At 40.9% G+C, this 19,136-nt stretch overlaps 2 protein-coding genes across 3 annotated transcripts; both read left to right on the top strand.

Moving 5' to 3' along the window:
* Positions 1–653: 653 nt before the first annotated feature.
* lyn (LYN proto-oncogene, Src family tyrosine kinase) lies at positions 654–11,515 on the top strand. Of its 2 annotated transcripts, none has more exons than XM_031562815.2 (13): positions 654–803; positions 4,271–4,344; positions 4,722–4,773; positions 4,879–4,984; positions 5,117–5,215; positions 5,311–5,414; positions 5,777–5,926; positions 6,076–6,228; positions 8,083–8,265; positions 8,375–8,451; positions 8,913–9,066; positions 9,202–9,333; positions 9,971–11,515. In XM_031562815.2, the coding sequence occupies exons 2-13, from the start codon at positions 4,276–4,278 to the stop codon at positions 10,171–10,173; spliced, it is 1,482 nt and encodes a 493-aa protein (XP_031418675.1). In that variant the 5' UTR covers positions 654–803; positions 4,271–4,275; the 3' UTR covers positions 10,174–11,515. The 2 variants fall into 2 exon arrangements, with proteins under 2 accessions (XP_031418675.1, XP_012683286.1); XM_012827832.3 differs by having other exon boundaries at positions 655–803; positions 4,271–4,404.
* Positions 11,516–13,388: 1,873 nt separating this feature from the next.
* urod (uroporphyrinogen decarboxylase) lies at positions 13,389–18,649 on the top strand. The gene is made up of 10 exons (XM_012828006.3): positions 13,389–13,548; positions 14,393–14,505; positions 14,773–14,852; positions 15,026–15,088; positions 15,328–15,525; positions 15,983–16,144; positions 16,552–16,689; positions 17,148–17,248; positions 17,454–17,520; positions 18,118–18,649. The coding sequence occupies exons 1-10, from the start codon at positions 13,532–13,534 to the stop codon at positions 18,280–18,282; spliced, it is 1,104 nt and encodes a 367-aa protein (XP_012683460.1). The 5' UTR covers positions 13,389–13,531; the 3' UTR covers positions 18,283–18,649.
* The last annotated feature ends 487 nt before the right edge of the window (positions 18,650–19,136 follow it).

The raw sequence follows: 19,136 nt of genomic DNA on the forward strand, positions 1-19,136 counted from the left end.
CCACACCTTACGTTTATTGTATATTTTGCATTTATGATGTAATGTTTGAACTGTAATCATATGCAGTGTTGCCTTCACATTAGAGCCATTTGGTAATCAAATGCTTTGGACTACAGCCGTGACTTTATTAGACAACAAGATGCCCTTATTTTCCAGGGCTTTGTTGCAAAGATGTCTGGTAGTCCTATACTAGTTCTGTGGCCTGTAATGGTCGTATGTCTATGCAGTGGCTGTCGTTCATAAACTACATACATGTGTTTGTTAACATTATCTCTTTTTTTTTTTTTTTTACTGATTTCTTTCCATGGCTTTAAGATAAAATTTCATGGAGGGATTTTCTTATCATGCCTTGCTGTTTAAGACCTTAGCAGGAGCATCCTTCAGTATCTGCACAGTAGTGTGATATTTTGACTGTAGTGGTCATGAAGGCTATGCAATATGAAGAGTAGCTCACTCTGAATTAAGGAGAGGTACACCATCCTGCTGAACGCTGACATCCCTTCCCACACAATGACCATGGCATCATTGTTCCAGGCAAATAACAGCAATTCTCTTCGATGACCTACACACCTCCAACTGTACGGTCGCTGTATATGCAAATAAAATGTTAGACGCATTGAACATTGTACCAGGAAGTGGTTGATGAACCGAGAGAACGTTCGTCCAGCCAAAAGGGTCTGGTTCCTCATTCTGCTGCTTGGCTGAAGCATCAGGAGACAAATGAAGGCGACAACACTGTAACGGGAATTATCCTAACAACCAATTGTGCTGGAAGTTTTACGCAGTAGGGTAATATTTGACAGGTAGGTGACTTCCTAAACTCTTTGTTAAGGTGTAACTTAATTACTCCGTCCGTCTTTTAAATGCTGGTCTCTTCTGAAAGTATTCTAAAAGTTAAGCTATTTTTTGAAGATTTCTGCAACATCGTCAAAGTCCACCCTATTGTGTTGAAATTCATAAATTAAAACGAGTAGAGGATCGAGGATTTCGTGAACTATTGGTAGCCTATATTCAATTTCCATTTAAGGTCCTTGCCATGTGGGGTTATCACCTAGCCTGCCTCTGCGATAATACACAATATTCGAAATATTTGCCAATCAGGTTTGCAGACCATCATGGGGGGGGCATTCAGTTAATCCTGCATGTTTTGCTTCTGTGTTGTTCCCAAGAGTCGGATTGACGTGATCTACTAATCAAAGGCTAAACTGTTTCACATTTCTTAAGTGACTAACGGAACTGCTTCCCTGTCGTATTTCTAATTCAGGCAAATACTTCAGTCTCTTGGGTGTAGGGTTCTATGTTGACTTATGTTTTCCACCACACTACCAAAGACAAAGAGATAGCTGAAATAACTTTGAGTTATTATTGGGTAGTTAGTGGATAACCACTCATTACTCACTTTTTCTTAGGCATAAATGTCATTCATAATCTCAAAACAACTATCTAAATATTTGTTACGTCTTAAACATACTTTTATATTTGTTATAAGTCCTTGAGTGCTGAGTGGTTTTGATTGCAAATGTTAGTTACCTTGCTGTGTACTGTGTGTGGTTGTCGCAGACTAATGCAGACCACTCCTAAGCTTCCTGTGTTGGTTAAGGCTTCTGGCTGGTCAAAGGAGGAAGTGTAGCCACATCTTGCACACACTTCATGTTCTGAACTGCCCTTTGCCCAGCTCTATTCCCCTGAATTTCATCTAAAAATACAGAATACATAAGGTGTGATCCAACAGCTAGAGGCTCTCAAAGCAGAAGCCCTGTGCAAGGCGAAGGGCTCTTGTTGTTTAAGTGCTTTTTTGCTTAGTGTTTTATTATTATTTTATTATGCTATGCCCTCAGATAGGGATATGCATAGATATGTAGGTAAGATAGTCAGGGATAGGGACACACATAGATATGTAGGTAAGAATGAAAAGCTTAGAGAATGTCAGGTGAAATAGATCATTACAGAATTAATGTTGGATTAGACAGGAGTGGGCTCTCTGTGTGTGCTTGTTTGGGTTGAGGTGTGTGTGCGTGCGCGTTCACATTGTGAAGAGATTGTGGATTGTGATCCTACCAGGAAGCTGCAGTTGTAAACCTTAATTGTCCAGAAAGTTTAACTGTTAAACATTTCCTCAAGTATGAGGAATGAGGAAATAATAGTTACACAGTTCCACCATACCAAGGTCAATATGCAGCAAGATTAACCTAAAAACAGTATGGAAAGATATCAGTCAAGCTGCAACATGAAGGGGGTGTTTTTTGTAGCGTTTTGTTGACCAGCGGATACTTTGAGAGTAGCTGTCATCTACAGTGTTTACTGCCTTCAGGGTTGTTGCAGTCCCAAGTAATCAGCATTGCATTAGATCAATGATTAATGATGAAGACATTTCCCAGCATTAACAGGCCTGATAGAGAACTGAGGGACATCATGAGATAAAATAAACTTGTATTAATCTCGTTAGGGAAATTCAGGTGTAATAGCAGCAAGGTAATAGGAATCAAATATATACATACAAATAAAAAAATTATCAATAAAAACAAAAATACAATAAAATAAAATAAATAAGATAAGTACAACTCCGCTTGCAAATCATGCCTCATTGCCAGCATCCACAGGCCTGATGGAGAACAGAGGGATCTCATGCTCCATTGCCTGATTAAACCCAATAAGACATGCCTGAGCAGGGTACAAAAGAGAGTAATAAGAGTGACCGGCATATTGCACTCTCAGGTGCATAAATACATCAAACCAGCTAGTCAAGTTTTTTTTTTCTGCTGACTTCGTTTCTCTGCCATATTTTCATTGGTAAAACAACACCTTAATTAAACTCGAAACAATATATCTGTAAAAGTTAGCATTGCTGCTTATAATTTACAACATGTGCAAGGGCCCCCTAGAACTAGCATGATTGTGTATTGCAAAAACTTCCTCTGTTGTTTTTTTTTTTATATTGTTTAATATTGTGTTTTACCAAAGAACGGAAGTCAACAACCTTAGAATGATACAAATAGCTACATTCTAAAGAAGCTTGTAGCTTTTAATCATTGCTTACGTTGGCTGGGAAGAGACAGGTAATTGACTAGCCAGAAGATTTTTTTTAAACTGTTGTATTTACCCTGCACTCATTTCACATGATCTATCACACTTGTGTGTATGTAATCCAAGTTCAATATATATAATTTAGCATAGACATTATATTGTATAGTTTAACAGAGGGCCATGCTCTAAGTGTTGATTCATCTCGTGTGTCATTAGACTGAAGGAACAAGACCAGCATTGTGATAATGAGGACTTTGAACGATTGTGAACCCGGCTTGTGAACCATAAAGGCGGAAAAGCCTGAGCCAGTCTATGGTGGCGTGATTTCTCTGTACCTATGTATAAGTTGAAAATCACAATTACAATATCTTGAGGAAAAACTAGCAATAACATAATTAATAATCAAACATTTAATAATCATTTAGCCATAGTATATTCCACAGGGGTAGTTCATGCATGCCATACAGATATCTCTAAATGTGTTCCATTACTGGATACCGTAGGGCAGTGGTTCCCAGAGTGAGGGGTGGCCCCTGCAGGAGGCAGAGGCTCTCAGATTTTTTCACTGTCAAATAGGGGCCTGCAGTAAAATCTTTAGGAACCATATGAGAGTCAGGCCGATATCTTCACATTAAGTGTCAAAGTGCCAAACACATGCCCAATAAAAGGACAATACAATATTATACATATAATATTTACAGTAAACTATAAAACTTAAGCCGAATTACTATCTTTACAACCTTCTACTAAACAAGTAGATGATACTCAAAGAAGTTTGTATTTTATATCTGCTGCCTGAGAGTTGCCTGGTAGATCCACCTTTAGGAACCACTACCATAGAGTTGCCTGGTAGATCCACCTTTAGGAACCACTGCCATAGAGTTGCCTGGTAGATCCACCTTTAGGAACCACTGCCATAGAGTTGCCTTGTAGATCCACCTTTAGGAACCACTGCCATAGAGTTGCCTGGTAGATCCACCTTTGGGAACCACTGCCATAGAGTTGCCTGGTAGATCCACATCTACATGCACTCCAACTAAAACTGAGCTGGCAGCAATAGTTAGGTGGAGCCAAGCTAACCATATGCTACATCTTATATAGGCTACTGCACTTAGCTGAGGGTCATGACCAAGGGTTTGAAACCTTTGCTCCTGCCTATGTGCCTATGTCCTGCTTTAGGATAACATCCTAGATCTGTTTGTTAGGTACTTGCAACTGAATGTATTTGTTTTCCCTCCTTCCTCAGGAATCATGGGTTGTAAAAAATCCAAGCTGACAGAGGGCCAGAATGGTGGCGTGATTGATAAGACACACCAGCCAGTACGTACTGACCAAACTGTTTATGTGAGAGATCCCACCTCCAGTAAGCCACAGACTATAGTAAGTAGTAGTAAACAGGATAAGACACAAAATCAGCATGTTCCCATTAGTTCCTCAGGCTGCGTTACATTTAACTAGCGAATCAATATAATGTTTATGTTGGTTTGGTATGTATGTCATTGTGTCTCAAGCATGTATGTCACACGCATTACAACAAGGCTGCATGTTGATGTGTAAGTCTTGTGGTTAAATTTGCGTCTAACAAAATGATATGAAGTACGGTATCTCCCTGTCTACAATACTGGCTTTTGTGCTGTCCACAACAGTGCAGTTAATGATTCCTCTGTAGCCGTGTAACATAGCACATTTCCTTTCAGAATGATCCTGCCGCATCTGGCTTGCTACCTGGTCAGGTTTTCCAGATAGAAGGTGGGTTTGTCCATTTTAGATTTGTCACATGATTTCCTCATTCATGAGCAACAGTGCATTGCATTGCATTGCACATGCATAACAAATCTGTCTTCACCCAAACAGAACAAAAGGAGAGGGATAAAATAGTCATAGCCTTGTATCCATATGAGGCTATACATGCAGACGATCTGGGCTTTAAAAAGGGAGAAAAACTGCGGGTACTTGAGGAGTGAGTACACAATGCATGCGACTACACTCAAAGTCTCTCGAATGTCTTCAAATTAGTCAAAACAACCCAAAGAATATGCGTAAAGACCACACAAGGGTTGAAATGACACCAAGCCACTGCCTGTTTTTGTAGACATGGAGAGTGGTGGAAGGCTGCCTCTATAGCCACCAGAAAAGAGGGCTTCATCCCGTCCAATTATGTTGCACAAGCGGACACCATGGAAACCGAAGAGTAAGTGTGTAACTTACAGCTTGCCCTTCATCACTGTTGTCCACCTTTGGGTTTCAATAAAGCATTTTAAATTTTGTTTTTTTTCAATTCAAAAGATGGTTCTTTAAGGACCTCACGAGAAAGGACGCAGAAAGGCAACTTCTGGCCCCGGCAAACAGACCAGGAGCTTACCTCATCCGCGAGAGTGAAACCTCAAAGGGTAGGTGCTTTGGAGCCATGCAGTCCTCGGCCATTTTGATTTTACAATGGTTACATTACATCACTAGTGCTATTCCATCTTTGTGTTTTGTAGTTACACTGAATGTGGAGCAATCCAAGTAAAGTGCCCTGTGTGGCCATGTTTTGTTAAATGATGTGGTCTGAGGAGCGTGGTGTAGAGGATGGAGGAGTCAAAATACACAGATCTCCATCTGTGTAATAACAGTGCTTATGGTTGTAGGGTGTTATCATGGATCGATATCATCTCTTAATGGGCTATCTACTTATTTAAGTAAATAACCTTGATTTGTATCTAATGTCACATAATGATTAATTGTTTGCATCCCACTTCCTTCTGGACAGGAAGTTATTCCCTCTCCATCAGAGACGTGGACAGCCAGGGCATGGATGCAGTCAAGCACTACAAGATCCGCAGCCTGGATAACGGAGGCCATTACATCTCTCCTAAAATCACCTTCACAGATATTGGCAGCATGATAAAACATTACCACAGTAAGATTAATAAGCAATGAATGCTGACTTATTTATTGTACCATATGTTTTCATCAATGTTTATGAAGCTAGTGAAGATAGATTGATCACTGTTGCGCTCCATGTCATTGATCAGTAGGCTTGAGATTGTTGATGTGCTCCCATTACAGAGCAATCGGATGGACTATGTCGGAAGCTGGAGAAGTCCTGCGATAAACCCAAAGCTCAGAAACCATGGGATAAAGATGCTTGGGAAATCTCCAAGGAATCAATCAAGATGGTGAAGAAACTCGGAGCTGGGCAGTTTGGGGAGGTGTGGATGGGTAAGGAAGGAAATCATTGACTTTTCGGTTGAGTGTTTAGTTTGTTGATTCGTGTGCCTTTCAAAGTTCTGTGGGCACCATAAGTGTAAAGGTACTTTAAAAGGCCACGTGGACTGGCCAAACTGCATGCTCACACCCTATGCTTTGAACTTTCACACAATGGAGCAGACAGACAGCTGTATTCAAATGCTGTCACTTCCTGCTCCAGTCGGGATTTGCCAGCATCAATGAGCACTTTATAGTGAGGATTGATAGCATGGGCCTTATCCACTAGATCAGTGGCGGAAATGTTGATGCATCTAAGGCCAGATTTGCATGCGATTTTTGCTTCTCTTCATACTACCCCCATGCTGTGGTGAGAACTGATGAATTGCAGGAAGCTGTCAGGCTTTTTTTTTGCAAATATACAAATGTTGTGGGAGGCCTCGCACATTCAAGCCGTTTCCTTCAGCTTCCCCTGACCCGACTGACTTGAGCGGCAACGAGCAGCGTAGCAACCAAGAGACTCCACTCGACAATAAACATTTCCTTCTATTGAGCTCCTGGCTTTGCTTGTTATGTCTCACCAGTGGTTTTTCCTCTCTCATGTTTAATGGACCCGCACTGCTTTGCCTATCATGAAGCCAGGGAAAAAGTTAAATCATATCTGACCATGCTTGGAAAATACCACTCTACCTTTAGTGAGATGAACTGTCTCCTTCTGGGTTCCAAATCAGTAACATTGGCACTAAGTAATAACTTCTTTAATAAATCTGATGAATTACTTTTGTTGTCTGTTTACCTGGCACTGTCCACAAAAGCCTATACAGTCTTGTGTAGGGCAGAGAAGAGAAGAGAAATGAAGGCATCCATGTGATTTGATGCTGAAATTCGAGTTGAGCATTTAGGCCGATGTTTCCTTGTCCCTGTCCCTTCTCATGTATGCCTAAGGCGTAAGCGTTGAATAGCTGCAGTATGTCATTTTTGTTGTCAGAAGGGAGTTTTCCCTAAACCTGCAGCAGTGGATGTTAATGTAGAGTACTACTGGGCACAATAAAATGAAATGGGCCCTTCTCAGTTTGCCCATGGATTCTACACATCTTTTAATGATTTCTACTTTGAGTAGCTGAAAAGTAGCATTCATGAAATACTGTGAGAGGTAAACCTGGAGGTTGTTTGCCCATAGGGTTCCTCTCGGTCATACCGAAGCAGAGCATTCATCATTTGCTCTGAACTTTGGAAAATTGTTCCGTGCTTCAAAACTGTGAAAGCCCCAAAAGAATGACGACCTCTCTAAAGTGATAGCCTTTGAAAGCACAAATGTCACGGATGAGCCATGCTCTCAATTCCCACTTCACCCTGGGACCTAGCCACAGCAGGCGGTCCAGCCTGTCTCTTATCGTCCCTTCTCACATGGCCTTCTCTACCTGAGATGAAGTGTTAGCCAAAGGAGAAGTGAGCTCTTTCTATATGAGTTCATTTCTCTTCAATTCATAAGAAATTCCCATTGTCACAGCTCTGACAAACAGCAGCAAACGACTGGGAAACGTTTCACAGAAGTGTTGGGTTTCTTGTTAAGAGCTGAGCTCATCAACAGCCAGACTGCCATTTTCAGTATGGAGTGCTGGCCACAAGAACAAAATTCTGGCCACAAAATGAATAGATGTACGTAGTTTTGTTGTCAGTCAAGGTTTTTGTCAGTGTGTCCTGATATGAAAATGTGCTGAGGTCATATGAAAGTGTGCTGAAGTAAGACTTTTCTTTTAAATTCTACTGTAGGTATGATCATGCAGCAGTTGCATGCCTTGCATGTCATACAGACTTAAACTGGGGAGTGAAATAAACTGTCAAACTTTCTCTCTCTTGTGCTTTCAGCATATTACAATAACAGCACTAAAGTGGCGGTGAAGACCCTAAAGCAAGGCACCATGTCTGTAGAGGCCTTCATGGAGGAAGCCAACCTGATGAAGACTCTGCAGCACGAACGACTGGTGCGCCTCTACGCCGTGGTCACCAAAATCCAGCCTATCTACATCATCACTGAGTATATGTCCAATGGTAATTACAACCCTTTCATACTGCAATGTGCGGACCTATTGAAAGCCCATTTTTGTGTGGATTTGTTCATGCTTTGTAATTTTTCATTTATTTTTTACTCTTTTTAAAGGGAGCCTTTTGGATTTCTTAAAAAGTGATACTGGCTGCAAACAACAGTTGCCTAAGCTCATAGACTTCTCTGCTCAGGTAGAAAAATGTCTTCTTTTAAACTTTTTATCCTACGTTCTGATCTTGGATGTCTGTTACGTGACAAAAAATAGCAGTTGTCATTTTTTCCAGTGGTTGAATGGAAAGAGGAAACAAGAACTTCAGCAGTTGGTCTATTAAAACCTGTTGTGTAACAAACTCAGTCATGCAGGCACAATAGAGTTTAGTTATTCGTGTATTTTAGCATTATTGTATATGTATTTTCTTTCCTTTCTTTCCTTTGATAATCGAAACATTTCACACATTTAAGATTTAGGGGAAGAAGTAGTAAAAACTAGAATTAATATTATCCGCATGTTGGGTTTACATTTAGTCAAAAAGTGACATTGAGAGAAGCCGACATTTTCATTTTCACTTTTTAGTTCACCTGTTAAAAAGGAACCAGTGCATTATGAGGGGAATGTGACAATGTGTCTCTGCTTCTGCTCCTGTGGTCTCAGATTGCTGAAGGCATGGCTTACATTGAGAAGAAGAACTACATCCATCGGGACCTGAGGGCTGCCAATGTGTTGGTTTCGGACAGCCTGCTCTGTAAAATAGCTGATTTCGGTCTGGCCAGGGTAATAGAGGATGACCAGTATACTGCCAGAGAAGGTATAATCTCCATACCCATACATGGATTTCTTTCATGGCTTCCCTTCTGCTTTCTATATTTGATAATGATAAGTGACACATGTTTATACAGATATGAGAAGCAGTAGACACAGATCATTTTCTCCCCTCTGTCAGGAGCCAAGTTCCCCATTAAGTGGACAGCACCTGAGGCCATTAACTATGGCTCCTTCACAATCAAGTCTGACATGTGGTCATTTGGCGTCCTCCTGTACGAAATCATTACATTTGGAAAGATCCCCTACCCAGGTAATACCATTTTAAGAACATTTGAATAATATTCAACATCTTTTTTTTTGCATTAAATATATTGGAATGGTATTATTAACCATCCCAAATTTCCTTGTATGCAAATACAATGACGATAAAGGCTTTCAATGTGAATGTGGTATGATGTAGATTTTCCCTACATTTCCATTGAACCTGACATGGTCTAGATGACTCTTTAAATTTTGTGCTATTAAAAGAGTGCAAGCTTTATCACATTTTAAATAAAAGATTATATTATTTAGAAGGAATAATGAACATGTCTTTTTGGGACGTAGTCATTTTGTGAAGATCTTGTATTTCTGTTCCCTGATATTTGTATACAGAGAACAGTTTGTTCACGAACTTTAAAAGATTTAGCAGTTTCCACATTTTTTGTTTTCATCAGAAATTTAGATTTGAGGGGCAGGTGGTTGTGTTACAGCATATTTTATAAGAACCTTTTATGAGATCACAAGGCTGCAAATTCTTTCCAGAGAAATATTGCCACCTGCTGGTGAATTATATTACTGCCGTGTACTTTGTTTTGACACAGGAAAGGGAATATGCATAATTACAGGGAATGTCCATAATATTGTCATCTTATTAGTGTAGTAATTCTGCCACATCACATCCACAGGCATGAGTAATGGAGAGGTCATGACATCTATGCAAAGAGGTTACCGTATGCCCAAACCCGAGAACTGCCCAGCCGAGCTCTATGAGATCATGATGACCTGTTGGAAGGACAAGCCTGACGACCGGCCCACCTTCGACTACATGCAGAGTGTTCTGGATGACTTCTACACAGCCACTGAGGGGCAGTACCAGCAGCAGCCTTAGTGAGGAGGAGTGGAGCTTCAGGGCAGCGGAACTCTCTAGAAGGGGCAAGAATAACCCACCCAGACTGAAAAGAACAAACATGACCCGAACGTGACAAGAGGTGTTGAGAGCTTTGTGGGTGCCGATACAGCTGCTTGTTTGTTTTTTTCAAAATCAAGCTTTAATATATTGTCTCTTGTTCTTCAAATTGAAGATTTTCTGGAGTCTGTATGTGTGGTCGTTGCAAAGCCCTCAGGACACAAGTGAGAAATAGTGCCTTGTTCCAGACCAACCTTGAAAGCATCTGTGGAACATCACTCCCAAAAGACTGTGGATCGATGGTATTGTCATCTTTGCCTAGAACAAAAAATAAAATCTGAATACACAGCATCATATTCATTAGCTACATTTTTATATGAGAGGTAAGACTTTAATGAGTTTTCCAATGACTTCTTAAGCATATTTGTCACCTTCAAACTGTGAATGGCAGCTTTAGTTCTACAAATGCTGCAGTATGCAAAGTTAAGGAGACATAGCAGAGGTATGGCTAAGAACATATTGAAATAAAAAGCTAACAGCCAACAGACTTGCACTGCAAACGCCAACAACAGCACAATTGGCGCTATCTAGCTTGCTAACTGATGTGCTAATGGGATTTTGACAGTTTAATCAGTGACATAATGCTTTAAAATGTTTCAACCTGAACCAGAATAGCCTGGGCAGCCAACGGGAAGGCCAGGTGTGTTTATGTCTCCTTCAGATAACCATGTATCTTCAAAATTAATGTTGGGATGTTTTGCAAACTAGCTGTCAATTGAACTTTCCTTAAAAAAAAAGTAAAAACCTGCATAATGTAGCTGTAAGTATATATTAAAAATAGTCATGTTTGCATGACAGCTATTGGTGTATTGGTCTTAAAGGAAGTTAATTCAGCTTGTATTAATTTAGTTTCACTCACACATATTTAAACGTATTGTTTAATATGTAATTGAATTAATAGCACTTTGTAAACATGTCATTTTTTACTGTGTGTAGAGTGAAATGTACATAATATATATCATCACTGTCCTATTAGGCCTTGAACTTTATGCCTCGGTACATGTCTGTGTATGTCTTGTACTATAGTACTGTACTGTAACTGTAATGATTTTATTTTATGTAAGTTGATTAACCTGATTTAAGCTCTTGGGTCTAGGGTTCAGTGTAATTTTGTTTAGGTGAATACATCAGAGATGCTTTGCTACAAGCAGAAAACTGCAGGAGCTAGTTTGTCTAACTGTTTATCTAACAATTCGATTTTTGCTGATGTTTAATACATTTCGGAAATTAAATTAATTAAAATGTACAGCACTGTAAAATCTAACATCATGTTAATTCATTCCTATATTACACCATAAGGACACTATACACAAAAGTCTTATTCCAGACTTATTCTTGAATGATTACATTACTGGCAATAATAGACAAAAAGTTTGTTGCAAATCTTATTCTGAGTGAAAATTTACGGAACTATAGTATTACTATTACTATAGTTGTGAAACAGTACCTGTGAGATATTTCTGCGGTTTTGCGACTTATCTAGTGAAGTTTTGAGAAATCTGCATATATATATATTACATTTACATTTCGCAGACGCTTTTATCCAAAGCGACTTACAAGGATGTATACACATTTTACATTTACACTGATGGCACACTGCACATCAGGAGCAATTAGGGGTTCAGTGTCTTGCTCAAGGACGCTTCGACAGAGAATCAAACTAGCAACCGACTTCTCTACCTCCTGTCGCCCCCCTGTCGCCCCCATACATATACATATAAGGTAATAAAGGTGTACAAATGCCGTAATTTATAACAGGACAGGGGTATACACTATCATAATAATATGTTCACAACACCTGTAGAACTGCTGAAGCTGTGCAGATCCATATTGCCTGGGCTAAAAGGGGCATGAGTATGTTCAGATTGGGGGCATAAATATTAATGAGAAACCACAGTTACCACACAGGATTGTTGGAATTGGCCCGTTTTACCATCCTCTTTTGCATATAAGGGATTTGCATGTGAAGGACGACACAAGTGTTTGAGATTCACGGTGTGTCAGTTCCATGCACAGAACTCCTTATTTATGCAAATGTTAATTCAGTTTTGCATTCTATGGCACCTTTAACCACAGTTTCTGGTTTTATTTTTTTATTAAATTAAATTTTAGTCAATAGTCCCCTCTTAAACACACACACACCTGTATTATATGTTCTAGCCTGTAAGCAAACAATGAAAGCTCGAGTTTCGGAATGTTCTCCTGTTGCAAAATGTACAGAAGCCTGGAGATGGGTGAGCTTCCCACTGGACAGGCTTAGCCTTTCTTATACCCAATGACATTCCCAAATCTAGCTGCCCTATACCAAATATATCTCACAATTCCTGTGAGTAGCGCACTGGCAGCATGTTTTTAAAGTGGCCTTAAACTGTTAAAAACGTTTTGCCTTTGTTCATTTTGCAGTTTGTTGATGCAATGTATTTCTAAAATTCACATGTTGAAAATAATTGTTGTCTTAATGTCTTTATCATATGCCCACAGTTGAGTTGCTATTTGCGCTCGGCATGATGATTATGGCTACGGCCTGTGTGCTGTAGCATATGTGTTCATTATGTTAGCAGGAAATAAGAAAATACAGCAGACAGCAGATGGACATCATAAGCTAAGAAACTGTAGATTTTTATATAATTCACTAACTCTGAATTTGTGAATCATTGATTTCATTTGCCACCAAGCAAACTAAACTAAACACGACCTAAGGAGGACTAGAAATGGCCTACTTCAATGTACCAACTGGTTTTTTTTGTAACTACTGGGGATAGGAAGGTGTGTGAGTAAATAGAACTGTTCTGCTCATTTGCACCCATCAGGCAGGAAAGCCTTTTCCAACACCATCTGAGTCTGAGCTCTCTTGTTTGATCAAATCTAATGGGTGAGAATGTAGTAAATTGTGTTAACTCTTTTGAATAATGACTCCAATGGTCCTCAAATGAAAATGAGACTCACGCTCATGGGTGGGGGCTGGAGGATATGGGCTTCCCATTTCACGACGTAGAAATGCAACGTGTGTTCCATCACAATCATATAATTTAGTTTACTCAAAAACTCAAAAAACACCTTTCATGGTGCAGTTACGTTTAAGTTTTCTCTAACCCCCGCCCTTTCATTGAATGTTAATGTCATGTGACCTGCCAAAGATGGCCGCGCCCGGAGAAGTTCATATCGTTATAAGACACGTTCGCTCCATAGGCTCATTCAAGTTGCAGTAAGGCAGTTAGAGAGTGCCTTCGTTGTGGACAGTTGACAGTTCTGCGTGTCAAACTACAGTTTTCCATTGGTCATGAATAATCATATTATGTGAGTTATTATGATATTATTTTGATTGTTTTGAAACAGTACATTGAGGTAGCTGGTAGTTATGTTAAACAAAACATTCTGTACAACATCCATCTGTCGAGGACCTGTAACGTTACATTATTTAGAAATGACATACTCTTCTCTTAAAACACTGTTCATTTTCCAATGCCAGGTTACGATAGCTAAGTTAATGAGAAGCAAGTAATGTTTGATCTTGGCATGCTAGTCAGCCTGCTAATGTTACGATCTTGTTGCGAAACAAGTCAGTTAACGTTAGATAACGCTGCAATGTTTCCTACCATTATTGAACGCACGATCAAGATTATAGTTCATTATTTTTCACAAAGATCACCAGATGATATGCTATGACTGGCTAGGTGGTTAGACGTTTAACGATAGTTCATTGCACCTACAGCTAAAAGTAACTAGTGACACCCTTGCACCTAGTAAGGTATAGGCTAGACTGTATACAACATTATACCACAGCATCGACTATTAAACTACCATGGTATCAGACAATCAATTTCACGTTTTTACATTGGTGTGAGTACCGTTATATATTAATGTACAATCACATACCTATCCTAACTGCCTTATACTCTTGGTCGCACACTACATTATCATTACCGAAGCAGAGGGAACCGTTGGTCTGTTTTAGGAGACAGCACCAAGGCTTATCTATGATGTTCACTTGCTGCTAACAAGAGCAACTGTCTTGATAAAGAAAAGGGAGTGGTATCTTAATTGTATCAGAAATGGCTGTCATACCAGGAGGGAAGTGTTCTAGTCCTGGGATATTTCTCCACCACAACCTGTTTGAAACGTTTTATATTTGGTTTCATAGACCCAAAGACTTTCCTGAACTGAAGAATGACACATTTCTACGTGCAGCGGCTGGTGAAGAGGTTGAGCATGTCCCTGTCTGGTGTATGAGACAAGCTGGCCGGTATTTACCAGGTAGCCTAAAGCTGTCATGTCCCTCTGTCCCTCTTATCAAATGAAGACCTAAAGACTACCTAGCAGCAATGCTTGGGTATAGCAATGTAGAATTCTCAGATGGAGTGAATTTACTATGCAAAACTAGATTAGGTTTAGGATTTGGAATTACTGCATTGCAGTTAGGCCTGTAGGAATTGTGTGTTGGCAGAAAATAGTGGATCAGAATGCCTCTCTTCTTTCCTCTGTGCTACTGTTGTATTTCTCACACATAGTTTATTTGTACAGAGTTCAGAGAAGCACGGGCTGGTAAAGACTTCTTTGAGACATGCCGTTCACCTGAAGCTTGCTGTGAGCTCACCCTGCAGGTAAGGACAGTATTATGTACTACTTCACCTCGGGACTTGATCAAATTGTGTTTGATGCTCTTTGACTCAGGAGATGGAGCTCTCTCTGAACACTGGAGTCATGGGCTCCAGATGGTTGAAGGCACTACACTGTATTCATTAAAAAAAACCTCATTTCTGTTTTCTACTTTTAGCCTCTCAGACGTTTCCCATTTGATGCCGCCATTATTTTCTCCGACATCCTCGTTATTCCCCAGGTAAGGAATGATGGAGTCGTCTGAATCCCCCATTAGTCATTGTTAACAGGGTAATCATGCACATGGCCCTGTTTTCATAGAGCAACGGCTTAATACTGCGCCACGCATTAACCAATGCCTCACAAGTGTGGTCTAATGATTACTCACCGACACTATAGACTCAAGCAGATTTACAGTATGTGTCAGTACCTAACATCTCTCTGTGTGTCTGTGTATGTTTCGCATATCCATTCTTCTAGGCCTTGGGTATGGATGTTCAGATGGTTCCAGGCAAAGGGCCTACTTTCCCAGAGCCTCTGAAGGAGCCAGAGGACCTCCAGACTTTGAGGAGCAAGGTGGACGTGCATGCTGAGCTGGGCTACGTCTTCAAGGCCATCACACTCACACGCCACCGGCTGGAGGGCAAGGTGCCCCTCATCGGTTTCACTGGAGCTCCGGTGAGTGGCATCTCTCAACACCCACATTTGTTGTCCGTCATCAGTACCAACCAGACCTCAGAAAAAATATCAGCAATGTTGCTTGTAGTCACTTGAAAGTGAAGTTGGAGAGTTTGGACCATTTTACAGTTGTCTATGCCCAACCAGAAACCAAGAAAAGAACAATGAGAACAGAACAATACATTTCAATAAATTAAAGAAATCTATATTGCCCATACCTTTCTCAGACACAGTGAAAACGTAGTATGTAGAAATCTAATTTATTTGTGGAGTAGTACTGTTTCTAAGCAACAGTACAGGCAGTAGGGTGTCTAAACAGGGTTAGTTGTAATAGTTGAAGGTGGGAAAACTCTGATCATGCACCTGATTGGACCAAAACCTTAATGGCCTAATTCAGTGAGCAATTAAATGGGCGTCAGTACACATGATGCTGTTGTCTGTGTTTGTTCCCGTGCAGTGGACCCTGATGGCCTACATGATCGAGGGCGGAGGCTCCCCCACCCACTCCAAGGCCAAGCGCTGGCTCTATCGGCACCCCGAGGCCAGCCATCGGCTGCTGAAGCAGCTCACAGATGTCATCGTGGAGTACCTGGTGGGCCAGGTGGCCGCAGGGGCACAGGCAAGCAGGGGGAGGAGGGGAACACCTGGAGTTCACAAACGCCAGGCTCATGCGTTCGCTAAGGAGACACTGGCTCTCCTTTGGGTTATACTTCACTTGACCCCTCAGTTATAGGGTGTCGTAACGTGCCCGTGTCATAAACATGTCATGACAGATGTCATACCCTATCAGAATTCATAATTCATTAGATATTCAGTGATGTGACAGTGTTGATGATTACGTTATCCAGGTGTTAGAGGTTTTAAGGAAAGTTATCTAAAATGTAATGGTTATGTTTGACTGTGCTCATTGTAATGAATATTTGAGAACAATTTTATATATTCTGAACTGCTGGTGTCATTAAGAGATTTAGATGCATACAAGCACTGTTCCTAAGCACAGAGGACCTTTGTTCTGTATTGCTTCAGGCCTTGCAGGTGTTTGACTCCCATGCTGGTTGCTTGGGGCCGGTGGAGTTTGGGGAGTTTTCCCTACCGTACCTCAGAGACATCTCTAAGAGGGTGAAGGAACGTTTGAAGGATTCTGGCCTTGAGAAAGTGCCCATGGTAAGAACTTTCACGTTCAAAGCTTTTACTTATAAACTGAGTATCAAAATGAATTTTGTTAACCTATTATCCCTGACAAAAATTCAAATGCTGTTGCTTTAAATAAGAATAATGGACAAAGGAGGGTGTTCAAAGTGCTAAGTACTGAACAGAGCTTAGTCATTCTTGTAGTTTTATTTTACACCAGCAGATGGCAGTATGTAGCTTGTTTGTGTGAAAAGTTAAGGATAGTTGTCCTCGCAACAATCATCTCTACACGGCACATTTGTTCTCATTCATAAATTTGCTTTACCATTTGTTTCCATTAGTTCATTTATGACACTACTACCTCCATGTCTGTGACATATTCCAGGCATAAATCACCCTCTCACACTTTTTTGTAGCGTTGTTCCTGTAGACTCTTTGTTCTGTTGTACACCCCATCGACTCACTCTTTGTCTCCTCTTCACATGCTTTAGATTGTGTTTGCCAAGGATGGACATTATGCCTTGGAGGATCTTTCCCAGTCTCATTATGAGGTTGTGGGTTTGGACTGGACCATTGACCCACAGTCGGCACGGTGAGATTTCCCCCCTCCCCCTGTTTGCCTAACCGTAATGGATGGAGCCTCTCTCACGCTCCTGAGCTGCCGTCTAGCCATGAGGGATGGGTTAATTTCCCCCTCGGGGCAGTGATGAACGCTCTCCATTGCCTCCTCATTGTTTTTCACTGAGTCCATGCTGAGCATTAGCATTAGCTAATGAACATTTCCTGTCCCTACGCAGGTTGAGGACTGATGGCAAAGTTAGTCTCCAAGGCAACATGGACCCCTGTGCTCTCTACGCCCCGAAGGTGAGGATTACTGTTGTCATTATTGGGAAAAAAGTATAGCACTGTGTCGTCTGGAAAATGCTAGGTTTTGTAGCAATGAACTCAATGAGTCACAAACATGGTGGGGGTGTACATAGATCAGTTGATTTATTTAGTGTGTCTGGGGGGTGGGGGGGGGGGGGAGCAGAAGGTCCTCTGAATCAAATCCATCTGCTCATGACTGCAGTTTGATTCACTCCACGTCAGAGTCAGTTGATGAGGTTCTCAGAAAGTTCAAGAAGGGCTTTTTTTTTTTTCTGCATTTAAAACATGATTCCCGGAACTCGGTGAGGCCTAGCTAAGCCCCCCGGTGGCCAATTGCGAAGTGTTTCAACGCGCTTGGACAGCGCAGTTGCTGTTCTTCACAGTGGCAGATGTAGGATTCTATTCCTTTCCCTGACTCATTGGTATAGACATTTACGCACACAGAGAAGCCAACTTCCCAAGCGATCAAAGTCTTCTTGTGAGGCTTTTTTGTTTTCTAATGGAGACATGGCTCTGAGTTTTCACACAGGCCATCTGAATGTAATCGCGCTGTGGTGACGCGAGTCAGGCCTAACTGTCTCTTCTGTGTCTCAGGAGCGTATATCAGAGATCGTGAAGAAGATGCTGGAAGGGTTCGGCACGCGAGGCTACATCGCCAACTTGGGCCACGGTCTCTACCCAGACATGGACCCTGAGAGTGTGGGTGCCTTCGTGGAAGCCGTCCATAGCCATTCCCGTCAACTCCTCAAGCTCAAGTGAACTCTTCCCTCCATCCATCCAATAACATCCATCCATCACATAGGTTGAATAAACAGAAAACTAAGGCCAATGAGTTCACACAACAGCTCCATACCAGGCTATGTAGCGTAGCGCTAACCAAGGCTAGCATGCTAACTGCTAGCCCAATTATAATCTGCATTTTGTCTTGGCTGTGAACAAGGAAGGAGGAGGTGATAAGCTGTTTGTGACGGGAGGTGATAACATATTGTCTTTTTATGACTCATTGGTCAAGCAACTGCTACAACTATTGATATATTTCAGCACTAGGATATGTGATCATGTGTGTATGTGTGTATATAATGCTGGATGATTTCTAAATGCAAATAAAGAGCTGTTGTTTTATGGAGGTCGGACTGTTTTGGAGTAGAATAATACATTCGCTGGATGAAGATAAGATGTAATCTTCCATCATTTTAATTTATCTGGGTTTTGGGTTGAGAAAAAAAATAACACTTTTGAAATGAAAATGAAGGGTTAATGATTAAAGGGTTTATAACATACTGTTAAAATGAAATTTTCATGATGATTATTTCCATTTCTATGTCTTTCCTTAAGTGGAATTCAGACATTAATCCCAACTGGTGTTTTTCCCCTGGAGGCTCTAAGCATCCTAGATGAGCAAATCTCAAAATGCAGTTGTTTTTGTATTTTTTTGTCTTTCTAGTAGGGATGGGATTCCACAAAAACACACACATGAGGTGGAATTAGAGATGGGGAGGGTGATGGTTTTAGTCTAATGCAAAGCTCTGTGCTGCTGATTGGTTTGGTTCCTCTTTAAGCAGCCCTTTGATCACTTTATTTTGATTCCAGGAAAAGCACGCTTTAGTCAGTCT

The sequence above is a fragment of the Clupea harengus genome, chromosome 25, assembly GCF_900700415.2.
Source record: "Clupea harengus chromosome 25, Ch_v2.0.2, whole genome shotgun sequence".
Lineage (NCBI taxonomy): Eukaryota > Metazoa > Chordata > Actinopteri > Clupeiformes > Clupeidae > Clupea > Clupea harengus.

Excerpts from the sequence above, each read along its gene's own strand:
- lyn (XM_012827832.3), top strand. The coding sequence starts at position 4,276 with ATGGGTTGTAAAAAATCCAAGCTGACAGAGGGCCAGAATGGTGGCGTG. Across the intron at positions 4,985-5,116 it reads AAACTGCGGGTACTTGAGGA|ACATGGAGAGTGGTGGAAGG; the intron begins GTGAGTACACAA and ends CTGTTTTTGTAG. Across the intron at positions 5,927-6,075 it reads CATGATAAAACATTACCACA|AGCAATCGGATGGACTATGT; the intron begins GTAAGATTAATA and ends CTCCCATTACAG.
- urod (XM_012828006.3), top strand. Across the intron at positions 14,853-15,025 it reads GCTGTGAGCTCACCCTGCAG|CCTCTCAGACGTTTCCCATT; the intron begins GTAAGGACAGTA and ends TTCTACTTTTAG. Across the intron at positions 16,690-17,147 it reads GCCTTGAGAAAGTGCCCATG|ATTGTGTTTGCCAAGGATGG; the intron begins GTAAGAACTTTC and ends CACATGCTTTAG.